Source organism: Eriocheir sinensis, chromosome 2 (assembly GCF_024679095.1).
Source record: "Eriocheir sinensis breed Jianghai 21 chromosome 2, ASM2467909v1, whole genome shotgun sequence".
Taxonomy (NCBI): Eukaryota; Metazoa; Arthropoda; class Malacostraca; order Decapoda; family Varunidae; genus Eriocheir; species Eriocheir sinensis.
This window is the reverse complement of record NC_066510.1, coordinates 15,121,335-15,145,191: the sequence shown is the minus strand read 5'-3', so window position 1 is coordinate 15,145,191 and position 23,857 is coordinate 15,121,335. Positions and strand designations below refer to the sequence as shown.

The following is a 23,857-nucleotide window of genomic DNA, read 5'->3' as shown; positions in this document are numbered from 1 at the left end:
TCTTCGGTCCTTCGATCAGCGTTTCGTATATTATTGCTTATTTTTTCCTCGTTTTCTCTACTATTCAACTTTTTATTAGCGCTATACCGTCTTAATTTGTCACACATTTTCCCAGTTTTCTCTTGTTTTGGTCTTGCTTGGGTCCCTATCGTCCATATTGACTCGGCTCTCCCACCCCAGCTGTTGATAATAATAATAATAATAATAATAATAATAATAATAATAATAATAATAATAATAATAATAATAATAATAATAACAATAATAATAATACCGCCCACAGGACCACTAGGGTCTGCCTGGGCTGGTGGGCTGGTTCATTAACAATAATGTTCTCTCAGCTGTGTTCAGTGAGTATCCTGCATTTGCCCCTCGATTGTAGTTCATATTTTCAGTCCCTTATGTCTGCTCCCTTGACTAAATCAAGGGCTTTATTTTTTTAGCACTTGTCCCCTTCTATTGTATCTTTTTAGTTTCCTGGTGCTACTTCCACATGTATCCTTATAGTTGTACGTATAATCACACTCTGTATTGCCTGGGGGTTGGAATGGCATGCTCCTCCCTTCTCCTTTGTTGTTTACTTGCAACAATAAACTATCAATCAATCAATGATGATAATAATAATGGGATAAACAGCCCCTGACCTCCTCACCACTCGCCTCTGCCAGCCACGGGTCGCCTCGAGCGTTAGCGCAAAAATTTAAAGCCCCCAAAATCATATAAACATTCGTCGTAGCAACAGAAGGGGAGATGGGGGCCATCTATCCTCCCCACGTGCTCCCTCTCCTTAGTAGCCCCACGTATAGATGCCATGATCCCCCCTTTGGACCCCAAGTGCCCTAGTGCGGCCACTTCGAAAGACAAACTGATGAATGGCAGTATTGCAATATAAATACAACCTTGCTTGCTGTCCCTATCCCCAGGTAATATACAAAGGTGCACCGAGTCTACTTGGATAAGAAAAAAAAAGGTGCAATTATGATTTTCAGTGATTTTTTTTTTTCATTATTATTCCTAGTGCTGTAGCAGTCTTATTTATCATTTACTCATTGCCATCATTCAATTTCCCGCACCAAGCAGGGTGAGAGCCAGACCAGAAATAGTATTGTCTAAGTATCAGTGAATTAGTCATCATAGTCTCGAACGCAAAATGAAAAAAATGAATAATATTAAAACTCCAAAGATCAACATCACACTGTAAACCATGGAGTGAAGGACTATAATAAACCCTATGAAGTGAAATCTTGTAATTCATCATATATTTATTATAAAATAATCAAATTCTCTGTTCAACACTTCCTCATTGGTCAACGTTAAACATAACAAAGTGGGGAGGACCAGACAGTTAAAAAATTTCTTATGCCCATTAAAATACAATTATACAGGACAAAAACGGGGACTCCCAATGAGCAGGTGTTGTTAGACAATACAATCAACAATTTACATACATACATCACGTTGAGCGTTGGAAAATGTTCAAAACAAAATTATCAAATCTTCAGAGAAATAAATTAAAGTCATTAAGAGGACAGGTGGGTGAGAGGCATTAAGACTGGAGGAAAACTGGCTGCAACTCCCCTCATCTACACGTGTACTCTTCTCCTTGCTGCCCATACAGACTTTGTCCCATAGGCACAGTATGGGCGAGCAGCAGGCAATGGATGCCAGTTGTCCAGACTGGTGATGGTGGCAGCAGCAGCAGCAGCAATCCTTTGGGTCCGCTGCATGTGAACACTTTTCCTGTTACCCGTTCCCCCTCAACCGTCTAACCAACAGCACTAGCAAAGAACAGCAACCCTTCCAAGGGAAAGGGTGTTTAATTACAGGGAATGTCAAAATGAAGAGTTTACTGCTGAGGTCATGCCTGAACTGTAGTCTGTGACTGTCAAGGTTGTCAGGGCACAGGAATAACAAAATCTTTACATTTATATACTTCCCTCACTTGTTTCGCAGTAATGTACAGGCACATTTCCCCCTATTCTTCCTGTTCTAGTACTTCAGCAAGCTAGAATGCACCAACATATCTAGCTAATAACCTTGGCAAAGACCTATTTGAACTTTTTCAAATAATAACCAAGACAGCAACTGCCCAAAAGTAATGACTAATGCAAAATTGTACAAAGTTACTGTAAGAAAATTCTCAATTAAAAATTTTCATTCCTTTTCAATATGTCATAACCCTAGATATATTCTATGTTCAGCATGTCACTTGTCTTTTTGAGAATTGGCTTGAGTGTTTTTGCTCAGGGTCTCCATTATACTCACGAGGTTTGCTTCAAGGAAGCATAATATCTTTGCTGTTTGCAGCTATAAAGTACTGCAAAAATAACAATCACATTTTGTAGTGTGTATGAGAATCCATGACTTACATACAAAATATTTACAAGGTACTATCTACAAGGGCTAAGTAGCACACTGGTACTATAATGTCTCCACAAATTTAGAGAGTTGGTCTTGTGGTGTGACTTCTGCTTCCGAGGTGGCCACCATACCACCCATCTGTTGGTTATTGGCCGGTTGTAGAGGAGGTAACCCTTGGTGAGGCTGATGGCCATTCCCTGGCCCTAGCTGGGGGAGCAACATGGCATCTCCACCCCCACCTCCCATCGTTGGCCCTTGCTGGCCAGCCGGGTGTGGAGAATGCACTGGAGCTGGATGGTGTGGCGAGGGTACTGGTCCCGCACGTGGGGATGGGATGGGCCCGTGGTTACGAGGTGAAGGGTTAGGCTGTGGTGACCGTACCGTTTGGGGGAGATTGTTTGGTGGGGGAGACGTAACAGTCTGCATCAGCTGCTGCGGGGACGGGCTGGTCATGGCTGACACCGGTGGCATCATTCCAGGAGACATTGACGGTGGAACAGGTTTCATTTGTTGCTGCTGCATGAGCATTTGCTGCTGCTGCTGCTGTTGAGGGAAACCTTGCCCAAACTGCCCATCGCCACCCTGGAAGTTATGCTGCTGAGGGAAGTTCATTTGTCGTCTGGGTGTGTACATCGGTGCCTGAGGTTGCTGGAAGCCCCCTGGTTGTGACTGCTGTTGCTGTTGCTGCTGTTGTTGTCTCATCTGCATGAGTTTTTGCTGCTGGTACCATTGCTGCTGCTGGTGAGCCATGCTTGCCTGACCTGGCGGTACCCCCATTGGTGGCTGCTGCACCTGCATGGGTTGACTGGTAGCCATTTGTGTGACTATCCCACCTTGCATGCTGGTCTGCATGTTCCCTTGGATGGGAGGCTGCATGCCACCAGGCTGCATACCTGGCTGAAGGGAGCCTTGAACAGGTACTTGCATTCCACTGGTGTTTTGGGGTATCATCCCTGGCTGACCAGCACCCTGTGGATTTTGCTGCTGTTGCTGCTGCTGCTGTTGTTGCTGCTGTTGTTGTTGCTGTTGCTGCTGCTGCTGTTGCTGTTGCTGTTGTGGTTGCTGCTGCTGTTGCTGTTGTTGCTGCTGCTGCTGCTGTTGCTGTTGCTGCTGCTGCTGTTGCTGCTGCTGACTTTGTTGCTGAATTTGTCGATGCCTTATAAAAGCTGCCATGAGCTGAGGATGAGTTTTGAGTATCTGTAAAACCTCAGATTGTTGATGTGGGCCTGAGGGGTTCTTCAAAGTCTGTAAGAGCTGCTGCAATGCCTGGGTTGCATTTCTCTGAGGCTGACCACCGGGCTGACCTGGCTGGCCAGGTTGCCCCGGCTGGCCTGGCGGTCCCATGACTGACGCTGGGCCTGGCGGTCCTCCTGGCTGATTCATGGGGTTGGGTTGTGCCATCATCCCTGGTCTAATGCCACCACCTTGACCCTGCTGCTGCTGCCCAATTATGCTACCAGGGCCAGGGTTGGGGTACCTGTACAGGGTAATAAGCTTATCAATATCCACCTTTCATCTCTACTTCATAAATCCATGGTAATAAGCTTCCTATATAACCTCATATTTTTTTACCTGTCCTCAACTTTCTGACACAGTTAGATTCTTTGCTGTCAATATCAACCTCTCTTTTACCTCAAATATTACTTATTGACTCTTCTCATCAAAGCATGCATTTCATCTGGCTCAACTCTTCATCAATCATTTAAAATTTATGTTCTACAAGTTAACCTTGCTGCACTCTCTAACCTTTGGAGACTGCACACTGAACACAAAAGGAAGTCATACCTGTTCCATAACTGTTCCATTCCAGGTAGAACTCTGTTCTGCTGCTGCTGTTGAGGTTGCTGTTGCTGTTGCTGCTGCATCACAGCATTGGGTTTTCCCATGGGGTTCATCTGTGAAACCTGAGGTCCCATGGCGCCCAGTGGTGAGAGGGCGTTCGTGGGCATCTGCGGCCGTACTTGCTGCTGGGGAGCTATGGGGGGTGGCATCATGCTGGGCTGACTCACCACAGCATTGCCAGGATTACCTTTCCCATAGCTGACGGCAGTGCCTGTCCCGGTCTGACGTGCAGCTTCTTCTTGTACCTAGTATATGGAAATGTTAAAAATAAATACAGCTGAATAAATTTGTCTTCACTTTATAGTTAATTCCACTGCTGTTACTTATAAAGTCCTCTTGTCCAATCTATGATCTCCTTTAGAGTTTTCAAAACTTTCACCAAAGAGCAATTTTTGAGTTAAATTAAGTTTCCTGAAATACTGTGACAAACTGGCCCATGCTAAAAAGCAATGGTGAGAAAAACAAGTGAATAAACAACTGTCACCAACCTGTGCAATAGCCTTCATAACATTTGGTGGTGGTGGTGCTTGTGTTGTTGGCTTGATTCCTGGCTGAGTGTTGTGAATGGGACTCGGCACGGCTGGAGGGACTGGAGCAGTTGGCTGAGGCAACGACGGATTAGCTGCCCCGCCAACCATTCGGGCGGCATTCATCTGCTGCATTCTTCTCTTCATCAACTGCTGCTGTTGGAATCTCTGTTGCATTTCTTGTTGCCGTAGTTTCTGCTTTATGTTGAAGCAATAAGGTACAACACACCTCTGTTCTTTACAGTTTCTAGCATGGTAACAACAGAGAGCAATGAGCTGCTTACATATTGCACAGCCTCCATTATTCTTCTTTTTGCATGACTTGGTATGTGCCAAAACCCTTTTCATCTTCTGGCAAGAAGGAAGCCTGCAGTTTGCATCTCTGCACTGAGAAGCATGAACCAAAGATTGAATACATCTCTGTATGGACTGTTTGCGTGCTTCTTGAGGATTGAGATTTTTGTTTTCTGTGGAAACTGACCCATCCTCCAGATCCAACCCCAGCTTTATCATTTTGTGGTTATGGCCTTCTGCCTTGAAGCAAGAAGTACAGAGGTCAAAGTCATCACACTCTTGGCAGTGGTAGCGAGTCTCCACGTGAGCCTTGCAGTGGTTACAAGTATATACAAAGCGGTCCTGGCCCTGGTTATGAAGCTCATACATCATGACCATCGTGGAGTACTTAGCACGACGTAATGAGGAGAACTCTAAATGCCGTTCACTAGCCAACGTTAGGAAAGCATCTCTACCATCCATGAGATCACACACCATGATAGGGTCAGGATCCTGAATTGGAGGCAAACTAACAGCTGATTGTGCACTATGCAATCTTATGACAAAGAATACATCCTTGTGTTTCTCCATTGTAGCAAAAATTTTCTGAGCAAGGTCATTGCAGCCAGCTGCATTACTTTTGCTCTTGGACTTATTCTTCTGTTGACTTTTATTTTTATTCTTATTTTTGTGTTTCTTTTGACCCTTCTTTTTACCGTCTTGGCTGGTTTCCTCCTCCTCCTCCTGCCCCATGGCTGCCTGTGCTGCAGCTTCTGCTGCCGCTGCTTCTTCTTGCTTTCGTTTCTCTTCTTCTTCTTGGTCAAGTTCTTTTATACTCTCTTCCATCACATTGGGCCAGAAGTCCCCTTCAAAATATGGTAACTCAGCAGGAGATTTCATGTTGTCCTCAAAGGCTTGCTTATGAATATCTTTGTAATCAAGAACTATTCTCTCTATTATTCCTTTATCTAACATTTTCTTGTACCATTCTTGCAGGCGCTTTGGTTTGGGGATCTTTTGGTCACTAGGATGGCAGTGGAAAATGTAGTCATCTCCCTCTGAGGGTGGACACGCCCAGATATGTGCCATAGTGTACCTGTGGATTATAATTGTCTTTCATGTAAAAATATTTGATCACATATTTGTCAATTCAAGAACACTTAATACAAAAAAACTTGTGAGAATTAAGATTTTAAGAACAAGAGTAAACTTACCAATGATTATTCATAAATACCAATTGATATGATGATAATTATGTATCTAATCTCTGTATTGACAATGTATTGTTTAACCTAAAAGTAATACACAAACCACATAATGACTTACCCCAACTGCTTAACATAATCCAGGTAACCCAACAGAATCTCATGGTAGACAGCAGTCCTGTACTGTCTTGGCTTGAAGAAGTGAACACTGTCTAGGTATGCTAAGTACACCCTTCTGGTATTTGGTATGGGGCTGTCAGACCCGTACTCTTGCACATGCATGCCAAAGAAGCAGACATCATGCCCATCAATATCTTCATAGGCAAAGAGAGCTTTGGCACGGTACGGGAATTCTGGCGACAGTTGTCCTGTATCGACAAACCTGAAACAAAGGGGCTCAGTTATAGCATGTATATATGTATGTACCTAAATGTAGTGCACTGAGCCTACGTTTTGCTCATAGTGTCCTGCCTCCATATATACATTTATCCAGTCTTTCTTGAAATTCCTCTTTGTCATCCAACTATGAGACCAATCAATATTTAGCAAAGTCTATTTAGTCTTGAGGATGCACTAAGAAATATTCACTTACCTAGTTTTCATTCCTCCTTTGACCTCCACCATCTTGTCAGTTGATGATACAACCCTGATGTAGACCTCTCCAGCACCAGCCTCTTTTTTCTTCAGGAAATTGTTGACTCTTGTTTCCAAAAAATTACTCAGCTTTGTTGTCGGAAGCTTCTTGGCCGTAAACTTGTTTTCTTTACGTGTCTGATTCTTCTTCTTCAGACAACCATCACAGACAAAACCTTGAGGCCAGATGCTCTCCATGTACAAGACACAAATCTGGTGCTGTTTCCGGCCACAGTCAAGGCACTCTACGAGAGGTTCCAGATCAAGGGCATCATTTTTCATTTCCGTAAACTGGGATTTCTTGATCATCCTGTAAAGACGTCAATTAATTAGTGATTTATTGAGTCAATCAGTCAGTCAGTCAGTCTCTCTCTCTCTCTCAAAAAAATTCAGATCTGTATTCACAAAATTACTGAAGAAAAACGTGAGGCAAGACAGTGAGACAAAGTGGATCACTCAGGTCTGAATACTCACAGCGCTGGCTGTGACGGGTCGTCTCCCAAGGTGATGCTATCTCCTTGGATGTCATTGAAGCATCTATAGCAATATGTATATCTGAAAAAAAAAAATAAATAAAAAAAAAAAAATAATAAATAAATAAATAAATAAATAAATATATATATATATATATATATATATATATATATATATATATATATATATATATATATATATATATATATATATATATATATATATTATAGGAAACTTCAGTGTTTATGTGTCATTAAGTGAAATATTCACTATGGATAATAGCAGCAAATGAACTCTCAAATAAGTTATCACTGAAGAAACACCACACAAAAATTCCAGTTTATAGTTCTTCGATGCATTTTGGACCAAGTATACACATAAAAGAAAACTTCACTGCATATGTACAAACCTGTTCTGATAGCTGAAATATTTGGCATCACGGGGGATAGTACAAAGCTGCTTGCCATAACAACAAAGGACTTGGGGGTTGAATGTGTACTTGCGGCCGCAGCAATAACCCAGCTGCTGCATCACGGGGTCAATCTCTGCTTCAAAGACCTCGGCAAGCTGGAAGCACAATGAATAAATCAGCCACTTAGAATACAATTAAATAAAACCAGACACTAACCTATTCATTAGTGTATAAGCAACCTTTCAAGACTCTGTTACTGTTCTCCCAAATCACCAACACCTCCCATGATGATTACCTGTTCACTGACTTTGCTGTTTCTTGTGAGCTAACACACTGAGAAAATCCCCAAAACACCCCAAATGAAGTCTACCAACACTTACTTTTGTGCAATATCTGTAGACACGGGATGTTTTTCTGTTGTAGATCCAGGCGTTGTCAAACATCAGCCAAACATCATCCACATAATCCCAAGGGTCGGTGTATTGGCCTGTATCCAGCTTGCGTTTTATTGTAGACAAGTCCATTGGTTTCTTGATTATGTCGAAATAATCTGGAATACCGAGAGCCTGGGGGTCAACAGGCTGACGGAAAGGTATGGACTCAGGATCTTGCCGGTACAGCTTTTCTAGGGTGGGAACCAAATGCTGCCTTAGTTCATCTGGCTTGAAGAGTGGCGGGCGATCCTTGGGGGGTGGACCGGCAACAGGCGCAGGCTTGGGTGGGGTTGGAGCGGGTCTTCTGGGAGCTATTGAGGTGGTGGCTGGTTTGTCTCCCTTGCTGTTGCCTCCCTCATTGGAGTTGCTGGACTCACTTGGGGTTCTTGCTGCTGGACTCTTGGGTTCTTCCTTGATGAAGGGTTCTTGCTTCACAGGAGCCTCATCTGTTGTACTATGATCCATTGGTTCTGGTTTGGGTTCAGTTTTAATCTCCTTTCCATCACACTCTTCTGGTTCACTTTTTATTTCTGGCATTTCAGTTTTCACCTGGATCTTGCAAGGCTTGATGTCTGACTTGTCATCAGTCATCTCTGAGGGAGTGGATTGATTGCCTAAGGCATTATCTTTAGTGTGAATTGATGTTGGCATCACTGTATTCTCACTATTGGCATTAGTTGTTATCATGCCTGGTTGGGAAGTGGGTGGGAAGGAATTTTCCCCACTTGATGTAATGGTCATAGAACATGAAGTAGGTTGAGATGCAAGGCTAGAAATACCCAATGTGGCAGTAACCGATGAGACAGGAATAGCAGGAGATGTTCGGCTGGCCATCTGGTTCATGACGGCAGAATCACTGGGAGTGCTGTACGGAGGAGGGGGGATACTGGGCCTGGACCCCGACATTATATCATTCTGAGAAACACTGACAGGGAATTGACCCGAAGTACTGTTACTTGTGGTGGGAGTTGTGGTGATGGGCCCACTAATAGGCGGGCCACCCATCATCTGATTGCTGGGTTGGCATATAGATGTTGGTTGAGACACTTGATTATTAGCCATTGGATGAGTGGCAGACATCAGACTCCCGGATGGATGCGCCAACCGAGGGCCTGGAGGACGGGCTACAATACCTGCAGGAGAAAACATGCAGGATGTAGACATACTTCATCTGGCAGTGTGGCCAGTGCAACAAAACACTGAAAAAAGTATACACTTAGACAGGACATGATGAAGAAAATAATAACAACATTGAATAGACCAAGGTTAGAGTTGTTTGGTCACCACACAGGGTAAAGGAGGTAAGAAAACTCAAAAGGATTCAAAGGATTGCAATTAATATGGTACCAGAAATATAAAGTCTGTCATACAAGACTAAATTGGAGGAGCTGGGCCAAACAACACTTGAAGAAAGAAGAGAAAGAGGAGACCTGATAGCGTTGTACTGGAATACAAGTGGAATGGACGTGTTGGACAGAAATTATTTAATCGAGATGAAAGGGAGGAGGCAATGAAGAGGACACAGCAAGAAATTGAGAAAAGGGACTTGTATGAAAGACAAAAAGTATTAGTTTTCCATACAGGAGTGTGGAAACATGGAATGGACTAAATAAAGACATTGTTGAAGTGGGCAGTATCCATATAATAAAGGAAAGTTGGACAAACATAGATTGGGAGACAGAACGATCCGAGCTTGAGATCAGGCCCTGTATACTACAAATAGGTAAATACACCACGTACAAATGAAAAGACAAATCTCTCTTTTTACATGAACTTAAAAAAAAAGGCAAATTAACTCACCAATGGGCGATGTTCCAGAAGTCGTAGGTGTCAGGATCTGTCCTGCAGCTACCACCTGCCCTGGAGGCACACCAGCAGTGGGACACTGGGGGGCACCGGTGGGGCCAGGAGGTGGTGCTGCTCCATCTCGTGGGGCTTGTTTTCTTTGGAGGCGCTTCTCTTCCAGTTCCTTTTGGATCTTATATATTTTCTCGGCCAAAAGATGGTAATATTCAGGCTGAAATATAGAAAAATATTTAATACTACTACTGACGATTTCTGGAAAATGTGAAACCAGATTTTTACCTCACGGTACTTCACCTTTGATCTTTATGCTACATTAAGCACATCTCAGATCTCAGACACCAAATCATTCTGCAGCCCAACAAATTTATCTTACCCGGGAGTTTGCCATTTCAAACATGTCCCCTTCAACTTTTCTGGCATAGGCAACAAGGTTCTGCATTCTCTTGTCCAGCATTGCATGGGGGTCTGGTGTGGGGAAGATGGCTTGTACCCTGGAACAAAATACATTCAAGTTAACAAAATTGTAAAAAAAGTAATGAAAGTATGGACAAGGGTGTATTCCCTATAGGATCAAGGTTGACAGCTTTAAATGTTACGACTGTGGCAGGTTAATACTCACAATTTGTGGACGAGATGATTTCTCAACTCATTGGATATACTTTGGTGCCACTCTTTGGTCCCCTTTACAGGCTTGGCAGTAACAGCCCCAAACCCACCAGGCAGCTGTGCAGGTTGATTTGGCAAACTTAGCCAAGAATCAGGTAGAGACTGAAAAAGCTTAATTGATTAGTTTGAGGCAAAAACTTATTGATACACAATATATCAGACAAACCTTATATTGCACAGACTTTGTTGACGCTGATACTCACCATTGTACTTACGACAGGCTTGTTTTGATTGATACCAACATTGGGAGGCTTGCCGAGGATCTGCGGGTGAATGGCGTTCATGGGTCCCGAGCCTGCATTAGGTGCTCTTACCATCATGCCTGGAGAATTTAAACTCGGAGGAACGGTGGAGCCCATCATAGTTCCGTCCGGGCCTTTGTTTGGAACACCCGTCCGCACTATTTGTCCGGGTATGCCTCCCGGTGCTCCGGGCACTCCAGTGGTGGCGTTGGAAACACTTCCTGGTACACCAGGCTGGGCACTGGTGGGCATTCCAGGAACGCCGGCATTAGGCACCTGCGGCCTCAGGTTTCTAATTATAGAGTCTGTTGGTCCGGGTGGTCCAGACATGGCCGGCTGCATGTCACCCTCATACACCCTCTTAACCCCTCCAGGCCTGGGGCCGGGAGCTTGTCCTGGTGGGCCAGGAGGGACCTGCCCTGGAACACTGGGTGGACCTTGGGGAACTTGGGGACCAGGTGGTGCTGAAATAGGGCCAGGTACACCTCCAGGGCTGGGACCTGGCTGGGATACTGTTGGCATCTGTCCTGCCACATTACCAGCTGCAGGCTGTTTCTTATCAGCCTGCTTCAAGGGTTCACACACGGGACAGTCTTGTCTGGTACAGTTTTTCCAATGAGATATTATCTGCCTTGATGACGCACAATGGGGGACTGGGCACGACTTGCCAGCCTGACACGTCGTCATGTGAGTTAACACATTCTTCATTGTCTTGCAGTGAGGCAAATTACACTAAAACAGAAAAGAAAAACATTAGAAGTCTTGTTGTTTACACATCAAAAGGTCATACTCAATCTGTATGAATCTAAGTGAACTGAGACTGTATGCAAGAGTTGGTAAATACATCATGAATACAGGTTGGCCCTTATGATATGTGTTCAAACCTTCTTTCAACAACACAGTTATCTTAATTTAGTGATGAGTATAGTAAAAGCCACGAATGTGAGATTCACATCCTCTTCTATTATGCTCACCTGCCTCACCTCTCCGTTGGCTTGACTCTCGCGACGCTGGCACTTGTGGGCATGGAGGAGGAGTACTAGCTGCTGCTGGATCAACTTCCTTTTCTCTGGATCAGCTGGGTTTGGTCTGGGTTGCCCCGGCACCATCTGCCCCGGTGCACCAGGGCCGCTGCCCATGGGGCCTGGAGGTCCCACAGGCGGGCCGCCAGGGACACCCTGTGCCCCAGGCCCAGGGAGCCCTGGCCCTGGTTGGGGACCCCTGGGCAGGGAGCCCATCACGTTCATAATTTCCTGATTAGGATAGCGGGGAGGCATTCCCGCAATACCCATGGGACGCTGGGCTGGGCCCATGCCGGTGTTTGCCTGACCAACATTACCATCCATTCCCTGGCTCACACCTGGACCACCAAAGTTATAATTCCCAGACAGTGCTGGCTGCCCAATAGCTCCAACACCAGGATTCTGAAATAACACAAGGAGGAACAGTGTGAAATAAATGTCACAATATTATTAAAACTTTATAGACTAACAACTTCTGTACCTGGAACAAGTTTTAGGTCTATAGACACCAGAGGGAATCTGTTTTTGCTGCCTCAGCTACTTCATAAAATAACTAAATTCTTCTTTTCATATACATCTGCATTTGCCTCCCCAGAGAAAAATCCCTAAAAGGAACTTTCTCTAAACAAGAAACTGAAAAATGTGATTCTGGTAAGAGTAAGGTGGTTACCTTTTCCTTTTTCCCTTGCAAACACAACAACCTCCTCCTCTCCTATCAATGTAAATATATCCTCCTACACACACACACACACACACACACACACATACACATACACATGCACACACACACACACACACATACACATGCACACACACACACACACACACACCTGATAGCAGTGTACAGGGTGGCGAGCAGGGTGGAGAATCTGGACAGAGAGGACCTGTGTGTGTGGAGCGAGAGAGAAACGAGAGGACATGGAAAGAAGTTGAGGGCGACCACGTGTAGGCGAGATGTGAAAATGTTTAGCTTCCCAAACAGAAGCATTGAGCTATGGAATAGACTGGAGGAGAAGGTGGTTTGTGCAAGAAACATTCATGATTTTAAGGAAAAGTTGGATAAGAGAGGATATGGAGACGGGACAGCACGAGCGCAGCTCTTTTCCCGTATGTCACAACTAGGTAAAATACACGCACGCACGCACACACACACACACACACACACACTACTCCGATAGCTCAGTCAGTTAAAGCACTGCACTGCCAGGCTTCATGGCGTGGCAGGCAGAGGTTCAAGACCTGCTCAGGCCAGGATTTCTCTGGTGACTAGGAGTGGTTACTGTCCCCTCTTGAGCAACGGGGATGAGGTGTGTGAGGTCCTGGCAGTGCCCAGAGAGTGACTAATGAGCCTTGCTCTAATCGGGAGGGTACTTGCTGGTGATTGCAAGTCCAACTTGTGATCAGGCCATGGTGAAATACATACACACACACACACACACAAATAATACCAAGAACAAAATATAAATATGTATAACATACAGTCAAACCTCAGTTTACGAGTGCCTTAGTTTATGAGCGTTTTGATTTACGAGCAAAAAAATTCCACAAAAAATGTCTTGATTTACGAGTGGTAACTTGGTACATGAGCATCCTGTTTGTTTCTCCTTTTTTTTTCTGCCACCCACCCCCGGGTGGGGACATGGGAGGCATACAACACAGCGTTTTTACTGAAAACAAATTACAGCCCCACTGCCAGACGACAGGTGCCACTGCCAGGGAAAAACTGTCGTGTACATCACTCTTCAGACTCAAGTACAGAGTGCACACTGTTGGAAATAGGAAGATGGGGGAATTTGACGATTTGTTCCTAGAGGATAACTACAGATCACCAGTGCTTAATCCTTTGTATATGCCCCTCATCCAGCAGCAGATGATTTCTCCATGGCAAGAGTTATGTTTACAGTTCGCATGTATTAGTTCTGAGCAGACTCTAATTTTCTCCTTGTTATAGCTTGATGTCAACTATAATATTGCAAAAATATACATTTCCTCGCCTGCACATGATGATTATGTTAAGAGATGATGTAAGAAACACACCAACATACGAAAAAACAGCACTGCTCTGGGATCAAAGTCACAGCCACGAAAGTCGGACAATGCTACTGCAAAAAGATGCAAAATGTCATCAGAAAACACAGCATCTTCCCTTCTTTCCCTTGCCCTATGTCATTTTCAGGTTCATTTTAATGTGAAATGACAAGAAAATAAGTATTTCTTTATACAACACTAACTTTCTGGGTCTTAAAGAGCATTATATTCTATATTTTATTCTTCAAAATACATTCCTATGGGAACTTGACTGCTGTGGTGCTGTGGTTACTATTCGCTGATTGGCCAATGAAAAGCGTTCGGCTTTTGGGCAAACATATCACTGAGCACGTTTGGTCTCGTTTGCATTTGAATGCTTCCATTTGACTTGTCAGTGACACTACTGAAAACGCCTATAGATACACACACCTCACTATCACAAAGAAGGGACTTTGTCCCTCTTCTGGTGTCAACAACCCCATATATTCTTGCTGAGAGTCCATAACACAGTATGCCATGCCAATTCACTGGTTCTTGATGCTGCCTGAAGCTCTTCTGCACCATGCTACCGAGGTGAAATTTTCCAAGATCTCAATGTCCTACCCATACAAAAGAACAAACTCGACTATTTCATCCAGTAAGCCCCCAAATACCTGTGCCTTGGGGATTGACCCAGAAAATGTGGTCACAAGGGCTTCGCTCCCTCATGTAGTGCCTCAAGAGCCCTTACGAGAACCTCCAGCAACTCAGCGAAGGTTTTTGCATCATTGGAATGAACAAAGTTTCTGAACAGGGTAGGGTATTACCTAAAAGATTCTCTTGATTCTGGTCTATTTTTGACTTACCAGTCATGTACCCAGAAAGCTCAGGTCTCTGCATCTTCAGCAGTTGGCTGTGAATCTGCATGAGCAATAGATAGACAAGCCCCTTGACTGGCACACCAAGTAGTATAATGCACAGTAGTTATTGCCCGATACTCTACTTATTCTTGCCAGATAGGGACAACATAAAATTGTTTTACTTTATAGAAATTACCACAGAACTGTTAAAACTAACTAAATCAGTCAATACATACTGGCCTTACCTGTAGCCTTGGCCCCATCTGACCAGGACTCATTCCTGGGTGTCTTGGTCCCATCCCAGGAGGGCCTCCAATGGGCTGGGTGGACTGCCCTCTTAGGTTGGGTGGCACCAGTGTTCTATTGAGGGAAGACAAGGGTCCATTGGGCATCCCCTCATTCATCTGCGTCGCCATGGGCCCGGTCATGTTCATTGTTGTTACCACTTGTGATTTGTTCATAGAGTTCATAGTGTTCATGGTGTTGATATTGGTCACTGTGTTCATGCCCCCAGCCATGCCACTGTTTGCCATGCTGTTGTGGCCCATGGAGGTGTTGGTATTAACAAGGCTCATAGAGGAGACTGCACCACTCGAGGCCATAGACATGGACATGGTTCCAGACACGGTGGCGAGAGAGTTGGCTATGCTATTGGGCATGTTGTTCATGTTATTTACAGAGTCATTCATACTTAGTGGCTGGCTGGATGTTGGTACCCCACTCATACCCAAGTTTGTGTTCTGAGGTGACTGCATTGGTCCACCGTGGGGGCTTTTGGAATTTGTCAATGCATTCACGATCATATTGCTTTGGTTGGCGATGGTGTGGGGTCCGGTGGGCATAGCATTTGTTCCAGCTATGGAATGGGGTGGAGTCTTGGTCTGAATGAGGTGAGTTAGCTGTTGTGGACGGTCCCCGGGACCTCCACCACCTCCTCCGCTGTTTTCCATCATTCCATTAACACCGCCTCCACCACCCCCACTGCCACCCCCACCACCACCGCCCCCGCCCCCACCACTACCTCCACCGCTGCCACCACCACCTTGCGAGTCCCCTGATGACCATATCAGGTCGTCTGGCAGAGCCTTCTCCAACATAGCAGCAAAGTCATCTGAAAGAAAAAGAAAAGGATCTTGACAATAGGTTCAGAAAAATATAAACAAAATGACATGGTAACAACTACTGGACGGCTTACATTGAACTCATGGATTGGAGCCGAGTGCATATTTCTAGAACTACCAGCAGATCAGTACCTCAACTAACACATGTGATTGTATGTAAGCACTTTCTGGAAACGTACTGACCTCTGAATTGTCAGTAAAATGGGAAGGAAAACCAAATCATTTACATCAATTCTTAATAAAAACTAGATAAGGAGAAAAATACAAAACAGTTAATCAGTATACTAAAATGTTGGCCTGTTTCAAAAGCAGTGTGATGGTACCCTTTAAGTAGGGATGTCAGTGAGTGATGATAAGAGAGGAAAAGGATGCACAGTTCTGTCAGGCAAGGATGGGAACAAGGTGGAACATGGGTAATAGGGTGTGGGGACTGGTGAAGCTGAATATATCCATATAACAAAACAGTAAATATGAATGCCATAGCAAAGCACCAACAACAGAAGGCCGGGAACGTTTCGGAAGATGGACATGCGAGAGTTTGAATACATAAAATGTGTGATGGAAAATATGACGACTGAAGTGTGTGATGAAAAGCTTGGAAGTGCCTGTTAAATGGAACTGCTTGGATGAAATGAAAAGGAGTGATGTGATGTTTACATGCCAAAATGTGGTGTTCATAGCAAGTGCTCTTTTAGCACCCTCTGATTCACAGATTACAGGAGAGACAAAGACTGAAGACATTTAAACTCATTTAAAAATAATATGCAGACTTGAGCAGGTCATATCATGCATAGAAAGGTTTGGAGATAGACAACTAAAATAAAAATAATAACATGGCATACCAGACATTGGAAGTTCAAGGTGACAGAAAACCAGGTAAAGAAATTAAATGGGAACCTTTATCAAAGATAGAGTGTATGAACATCTGACACAGAGGAAAACAGTCATGCTGTTGACTAGTAATGGCTGAAAAAGATATAGGAAGAAAAAATGATTTACAAAAAAATTGGTTAAAAGGATATCACATTTTATATATATATATATATATATATATATATATATATATATATATATATATATATATATATATATATATATATATATATATATATATATATATATATATATATATATATATACAGTTAAATAAAACCTGGTCCGTGATCATAAAAGATGAAAATAGAGATGAAGAATCCTGGAGCCAAATTAGGATCCTGCCCATGTGTCCTACAGACTCTCTCATTAACACCACATGATCTTGCAGAGGATGGCAAAACAAAATGTTTCATTCTTCTATAAAAATACAAATGAAAAAAATGGCAATTTCAAGGCATCCCCTAGAAAGACCTAACCCTCCCCTGGGTAGAAGCAGTATATACATGTACATCCACAAGCAATAAAACTATGCATACATTGACTATCAGCTGAAACCATGCACAATTAACCCATTTCAATCAATCACCCAACAATGATTATATTTTTACCCTTGCACGAAGGGTAAACACAATTTATCATTTAAAGAACTCCTAGCCTGAGTATAAGTCACCCTCAAGTCAACACCAACCAGTGAACAACTGTCAGGCAGATGCTGTGCTTGTGTTTGTTGGCTTGCATGTCATGCTACGATTAGGTTAGGGCTACTCTATGGCTAACCTGGAAGAACAGCAGCCCATCACCATATGGTCTTATTTCCATACTGTAAATCATCTACTTTAAATCATCTACTTGCTAATCCATTATGTGAACAATTTGTAAATCTTCAATTAAAAATGAAAAGAGCTGTCACAAAATTGTATGCATGTAAACAACTCCAAGGGTCCCTCTCCACACTCAGATATTTTTTAGTTTGTTATTTTTCTTTCTCACACTAGTCCAACCAAATTGTCGAGTCTGTTTGGGCGGAGGCTCCTGTGGGTCCATTTTTCCCCTCTGCTCTGCCACACAGTCCCAACACCTATTTTTTTCCAATCATATGTTACCTTTACCTTACATAGGAAAGGGAGAGATCGGTGTTGAGACTATGTGGCAAACCAGAGGGGAGAAATGGACCCGCGGGAGCCTCTGCCCAAACAGACTCAACAATTTGGTTTCACTAAAGACTAGAAGAATTACCAGCATGAGCAGTTGTAAGCAGAGCCAAAAGGATAGAGGCATAGTTTTTGTCACATAAAATAATGTCAAGACATGCCACAAAGCAAACGTGTCCTCAAGAAGCTGTGCAGAGCATCACTTATAACAGTGTGTCAACCTTTTCAAAATCCCTAATCACAAAAGCCTGATCAATTTAACTTAGTGGCTTACAGCTTGATTTCATACCTCAGTACTTTTGGCAATGTTTTCTATTTAAATATTGTGGTTTATACATTTTCTTCTCATAACTTGTTGAAGATGGCCAACCAGGCAAGCAAATCCAAATTCATAACAAACAGTAGCATAATTCATGTAACAGTTACTTGCTTAACAAAGGAAAATAATTCTTGCTTCATACATAATAATCAATTCCTGTGGTTTGTTATTTAGAAGTACACCCAGTCCAAACCTCCTTTAATACATGCACTTGGACCCACAATGTACTCACAATGCTATGCATGTTTAGGGATCCAACCTACCTTAACCTGACTATCAATGAGAGCAATGTTTGGCACTTTTACTCATGTTATGAACCTGAGCTGCCTCCTAATATGCAAAAAAGGAAAATTATGGTGCATCCCCAGTAGCGGGCGCGAGGGCTGCTCATCTTAATGCACCACATAAATACTTATAATATACTAAACAGTACACAGAAACTGTCAGTAACATACCTAACTAAGCATTCTTTCTATCCCCCTGACAATATGCTTTGTTCTTCCTATTCATATTGTGACACTTAAATTCTATGCCTGATGCACAGAAAGTCAAGACAGTGTTAGGGTAGCTCATGGTGCAACATGCTGTGTCTGTGCCATAAACACGCCTGCCACCCATGTCACACACACAAGCACCTCCCAGAGAGCAGCATCCGTTGCTGGAAGATGTCTGACATAAACAGACAAATTTATTTTGAGTTTATGCAAATTAACAGACAAATCTTAAATAGCTGCTGAATTCATGGATGACTGGAAGCAATATACACCTAGGCTAATGTAGATGACTTGAGAAAACTAAAAAGTAGACTGAGAGGGTGAGGTGACAAAGTAACATCCCTTTTGACCTCATGAATCTCATAACAACTCTTTCTTTCCTAAAACACTCTGAAAAAATGACATTCCCTTAACATTAGCTGCCATAAAATGTTGAGCCAGGCTGTCTTGATACATGCCATGAATCTTGGGCTGTGACAACACAATGTAAATAGCCATTCCTGAGACACATCAACCAAAACACAAGCACATGAGTGCCATGTGACCTCCCATGGCATCACATGCCGGCGGGCTGGCCTGGCCCAGAGCTGTCATGCCGCCACAGGCTCCCTAGTGGGCCGAGGCGCCGCGGGGGGGGACGACCCCTTCCTCAGGAGGCGTCTGGCCGCACACCTTGCCCACTTCAGCCCATGCTCAATGTAAATATGGCCCTCCCTGCCCGTCTGAGGCCCCCAATGAGCACAATCTGGGCCGAGGCGGGCCTGGCCGGGGTGCAGGGGCCCGCCGCGGCGCCCCGGGCCCATGTGTGCCTGTGTTGTGGCGGCCAAGGTGCCTGGCCCAGGTAGACCCAGGCCCCACACACTCAGGTGGGCGGTGCTTTTACCTCCCGTCACCTGCCTCCACGGGGCTTATATCCACACCAAAGGTAGAATGAGGCCCAAGGTTTGGCCTGGCGTACTCACCGGTGGGGTCCGGGGGCTGGAAGGCGTCCATCTTGGCCCGCTTGTTGGGCGGCTCGTTCCCTAGCGGCTGCTCCGCCATGACGTCCTTGTTTACAACGCGATCCCTAGCACAAGACCAACGCCTCCACTACACGCCACTTTTACGCTTATTCCCGGGCTGTGAGCGTCCCCGACACACTCATACTGCATCATTACACACCAATATGTCCATCGCGGTACTTTAGGTGGGCCTCCGCCACGGATCGCCGGGGAAATTAACACTTTGCGAGGCAGACATCTCCTGGGTGGGATTTCACAACGGAGCTCCGCGGCTTCACTGAACGCCGCGCTGCACTTCCCCGACTAAACACGCCGATACCCTCACCTAGAACCACATTTTTAGCACTTGTATATGCAGATTATGCCTCTTGCTACGCTCCTGCAGCAGAACCAGCCGTCCAGGGCCACGCAAAGTTACATTATCCGGCCACAAAAATATTTTCCGCAGAGTAGTAGTCAAACCAAAATGGCGGCTCGCAAGGCAAACTTTTTCTAGGCTTGACAGAGTGTGGCTGCGCGGGGCCCGGCCTCCTATTGGTCCCCGCGGGTCACGTGCACGCTGTCCCGCCGCTGATTGGCTGCTGCACAAAACCGAGGGTGAGGTCACAAGCCGAGGATGACGTCACGCGAGCCGAGCTGAGCCGAGTGTTAATAGTTGTAAAGCTGACTGCGGCCCCGAGTGGCTGGCTGGAGGTAGCATCTTCTCTGCGCAACACTCTTCACACCCGCCATGTTTAAACACTCAATGCTCAAAAGTTCACTGTTTGTTGTCGAGGCGGCTGTGGAGGAGACGGAGACTCTCTTACTAAGCTTTGATACTGACGCAGTAGCTTACCTTCGAGATTAGATTACATCGACTTCATGAAATTTGCGCAAGTTATGACAGTTTCCAGCAGTATAATAGTTCATCCGCACCATGAAAAAAATAATAGACAGTTGATCGATTTTGAGTACTGATGCAAGGTCAAGCACAAGGGAGATACGTATTAATGTTGAATGGTTGCAGCTGGGCCATGGTGCAAGGCGCGAGAGATCAGCTGATCGGTCATATGGTGGCTGCACACACATCTAAATTCGCACCATAGCCAAAACAAAACACAACTTAGCGACTTTGAGGACTGACACAAGGTCAACCATGAGGGAAATGAGGGATGCTGTTGATAGGTAGCGGCTGGGCCATGTTTGCAGGGAGCGAGGAATCAGCTGATCGGTCATATGGTGGCTGCACAGTCAGTTAAAGGGTGCAGTGGAGGGGCCAGCAGGCACCTCCCATACAGTTAAAGGGAGCGCCTCAGCAGACAGTCAGACACGCTGCACGCCCACTCTGACACCCCACGTGGACAGACTTCTCTCCTTATCTTTATTTTATTATTGGAGGATGGGGTGGAGGGGACAGCAGGCACCTCCCATACAGTTGAAGGGAGCGCCTCAGCAGACACTCGAACACGCTGCACGCCCACTCTGACACCCCATGTGGGCAGACTTTTCTCCTTACTTTTGTTATTACTGTATGGAGTCCTCATGCAGAAGGTTAACTGATAAAAGCAATTCAACGGGGAACTACCAAACAGGAATGACAAACTCGATGTGGACTGACTTTTTTCCTCATTTTTTACATTATAGACACCGCGTTGCAGCGGTTAACGTCCCTCACTTTAATGGAATCTGCGCGGCCTGGAGTTCGAATCCCGGCATGAGCAGTCGGCGTTCAGTCCACCCAGTACGTAATAACGAAGAAGGGACGACCAGGAAAAAATGATCTTTAATGACAAAGGCCTCCGTCTTATCGTAACGTCATATCCTCTGAATACAGTGGACGTACGTGTAGGCTACGCCGCACCTACAAGACTGAGACTCAAAAAAAAAACGCTCATCAGTCTCAAAAGCGATGCAAACACACGCTGCTGACCTAACCTGCTGAAGACATAATACTATAGGCCCATATTCTCAAACATCTCGGAGCCTATATACATTCCCACATTAGAAAAGATTTTCGTAGAGGTTGTGTTAGTATTTCCACGGGTAGTTTTATGAGCCTAGTGATATTTTCACAAGGCTTTTGCACTATGAATGTGAAAATATACTAATAAGAAGCCGATTAATCTCCTTTTGGCCTTTGGAATTTTTTTTTTTTTTTTTTTTTTTTTTTTTTTACGTCGCTGCCTGTTGCGCCGGTAGGCATCTTCCCGGTGGGGCCAGATGGTCGGCCCAAGGCTTCTTCCCGGTGGGGCCTGATGGTCGGCCCAGCCCGTTCTGGCGCAGGCGAGTGTTTATAGTGGCGCCATCTTGCATTGGCTCATGCTGCCCCCCGGAACTCGTTCTTGATTCGCTTGGACTGCTTCCTTTAGAGTCCGGGTTGATGGGTGGTCCTCAGGACAGCATGTGGGTAGTTTTAAGCCACTCCGCCGTGACTGAAAAATCCGAGGTGGTGCGTGGGGATTCGAACCCGCGTCGTCCATCACGCGGTGAATGTGGGCCCAGTACGCTACCAGTTCAGCCACCGCCTACCCTATGGTTGATGGTTGATGGTTGATGTGAGAACCAAAAGCGCCCGAGAATACGGGCTATAGAATGCATTGAAAAGCATAGCCCGTATATAACCATTACTTTTTCTCCTTTTATCTCCTCGGAGTGTTTAGATATGTCTTGCCATAACAAATGTTTTTTTAACTTTGCGATGGAAGATTTTTTTTCAGTTTATCCTCAATGATTGCCTAATTTCTCGACATTCCTACTGATAAGGTGGAAAATAATTTATATCCTTCCTGTCCTAACCCTCTCTCTCTCTCTCTCTCTCTCTCTCTCCATAGGCTAGGTCGCAGGACTACTCACTGGGGCGTCACTTCTAACACACGATCAGTAATATTTGACGTGGTGTCATACTCTATAAGCAGTGCTACCAAGAGCCGGGGCTTGCTGCGGGCTCATGACAGTAGAATACCGCTTTCGACACTATTATAGAATACGTACATCTATTTAAAAAAAAGCTCTCGTAGAAGTATTGGGGATTTTCATGGGTGGTTTCATGACCATGGTGGAAGATTTGCATCATTTTAAGCGCCATGAACGGAAAACACACTCATGAGAACCTATTTTACCGTGGTTCTTTAGCCTTCAAAAAAAGCTCGAAACTTTTGAGAATCCCTACGAGTCCAGGCCCGTATTTTCAGAAGCTTTTGACTCTTACAACAAATGTTTCCAAAGGCTTCGAAGGAGATTAGTCGAGTTCTCATGAGTGTTTTTCACATTCATGGCGCAGAATCCTTGTCACATCAATACCATCAATACATCAACTACCCTTGGCAATACTGACACAACCTCTGCAATCCTTTATTAAATGTACGTACTTTTTCTTCTTCTTCTTCTTCTTCTTCTTATTATTATTATTGTAATTATTGTTATTATTTTATTATTATTATTATTATTATTATTATTATTATTATTATTATTAGTATTAGTATTAGTATTAGTATTATTATTACTATTATTATTATTATTATTATTATTATTATTATTATTATTATTATTATTATTATTATTATTATTATTATTATTATTATTATTGTTATTATTATTATTATTATTATTATCATCATTATTATTATTACTTTTATTATTATTATTATTATTATTATTATTATTATTATTATTATTATTATTATTTTTATTATTATCGTTATTTCTTAACTCTACGGGCCCAGAAACCACGATTTGGAGGCGGTTTCAACTTGTGGCGTAAGCTCCTGAATATCTTCCCACAGAACCTTTGCCAATTCTCATGACTTCATAACAAAGTTGCATTTGTTTTGATGTCCAAAGAACACCAAGAGGCCTGAGGAGGACTGAGGAGCGATTATAGCATACAGAGTAAAAACTAGCTAAATAAAAACTTTTTAGATGATTGCAATGAACAAACCTTTGCGGATTCTCTTTGCTTCACAGCAGTGGTGCATTGCTCTCCTCCATTACCGCACCGTCCCCGTGAAATAATAAACTCCACTGGGGCAGAAACCATGATTTATAGTTTTAGTTTTGAGTCTTTGATAGAGTAGGAAAACAAGATCTTGTGTTAAGTATACGTTTAGCTCGTCAGGCCGGTGGTAATTTTTCTTCCTCCTTACCCACATCGTT

General features: G+C 44.0%; 1 protein-coding gene across 3 annotated transcripts; it reads right to left on the bottom strand.

Annotated features, from left to right (window-relative positions):
* Positions 1 to 1,237: 1,237 nt before the first annotated feature.
* Positions 1,238 to 20,235, bottom strand: LOC126999854 (CREB-binding protein-like). Of its 3 annotated transcripts, none has more exons than XM_050862921.1 (15): positions 19,688 to 20,235; positions 15,001 to 15,875; positions 11,850 to 12,299; positions 10,837 to 11,607; positions 10,587 to 10,735; positions 10,341 to 10,458; positions 9,962 to 10,178; positions 8,108 to 9,294; positions 7,725 to 7,882; positions 7,316 to 7,396; positions 6,801 to 7,151; positions 6,330 to 6,590; positions 4,692 to 6,099; positions 4,147 to 4,448; positions 1,238 to 3,838 (listed from the first exon to the last, which is right to left on the bottom strand). In XM_050862921.1, exons 1-15 carry the CDS (start codon positions 19,764 to 19,766, stop codon positions 2,422 to 2,424), a joined length of 7,824 nt encoding a protein of 2,607 aa, XP_050718878.1. In that variant the 5' UTR covers positions 19,767 to 20,235; the 3' UTR covers positions 1,238 to 2,421. The 3 variants fall into 3 exon arrangements, with proteins under 3 accessions (XP_050718878.1, XP_050718893.1, XP_050718888.1); XM_050862936.1 differs by having other exon boundaries at positions 11,859 to 12,299; XM_050862931.1 differs by having other exon boundaries at positions 15,010 to 15,875; positions 19,688 to 20,234.
* Positions 20,236 to 23,857: the final 3,622 nt, after the last annotated feature.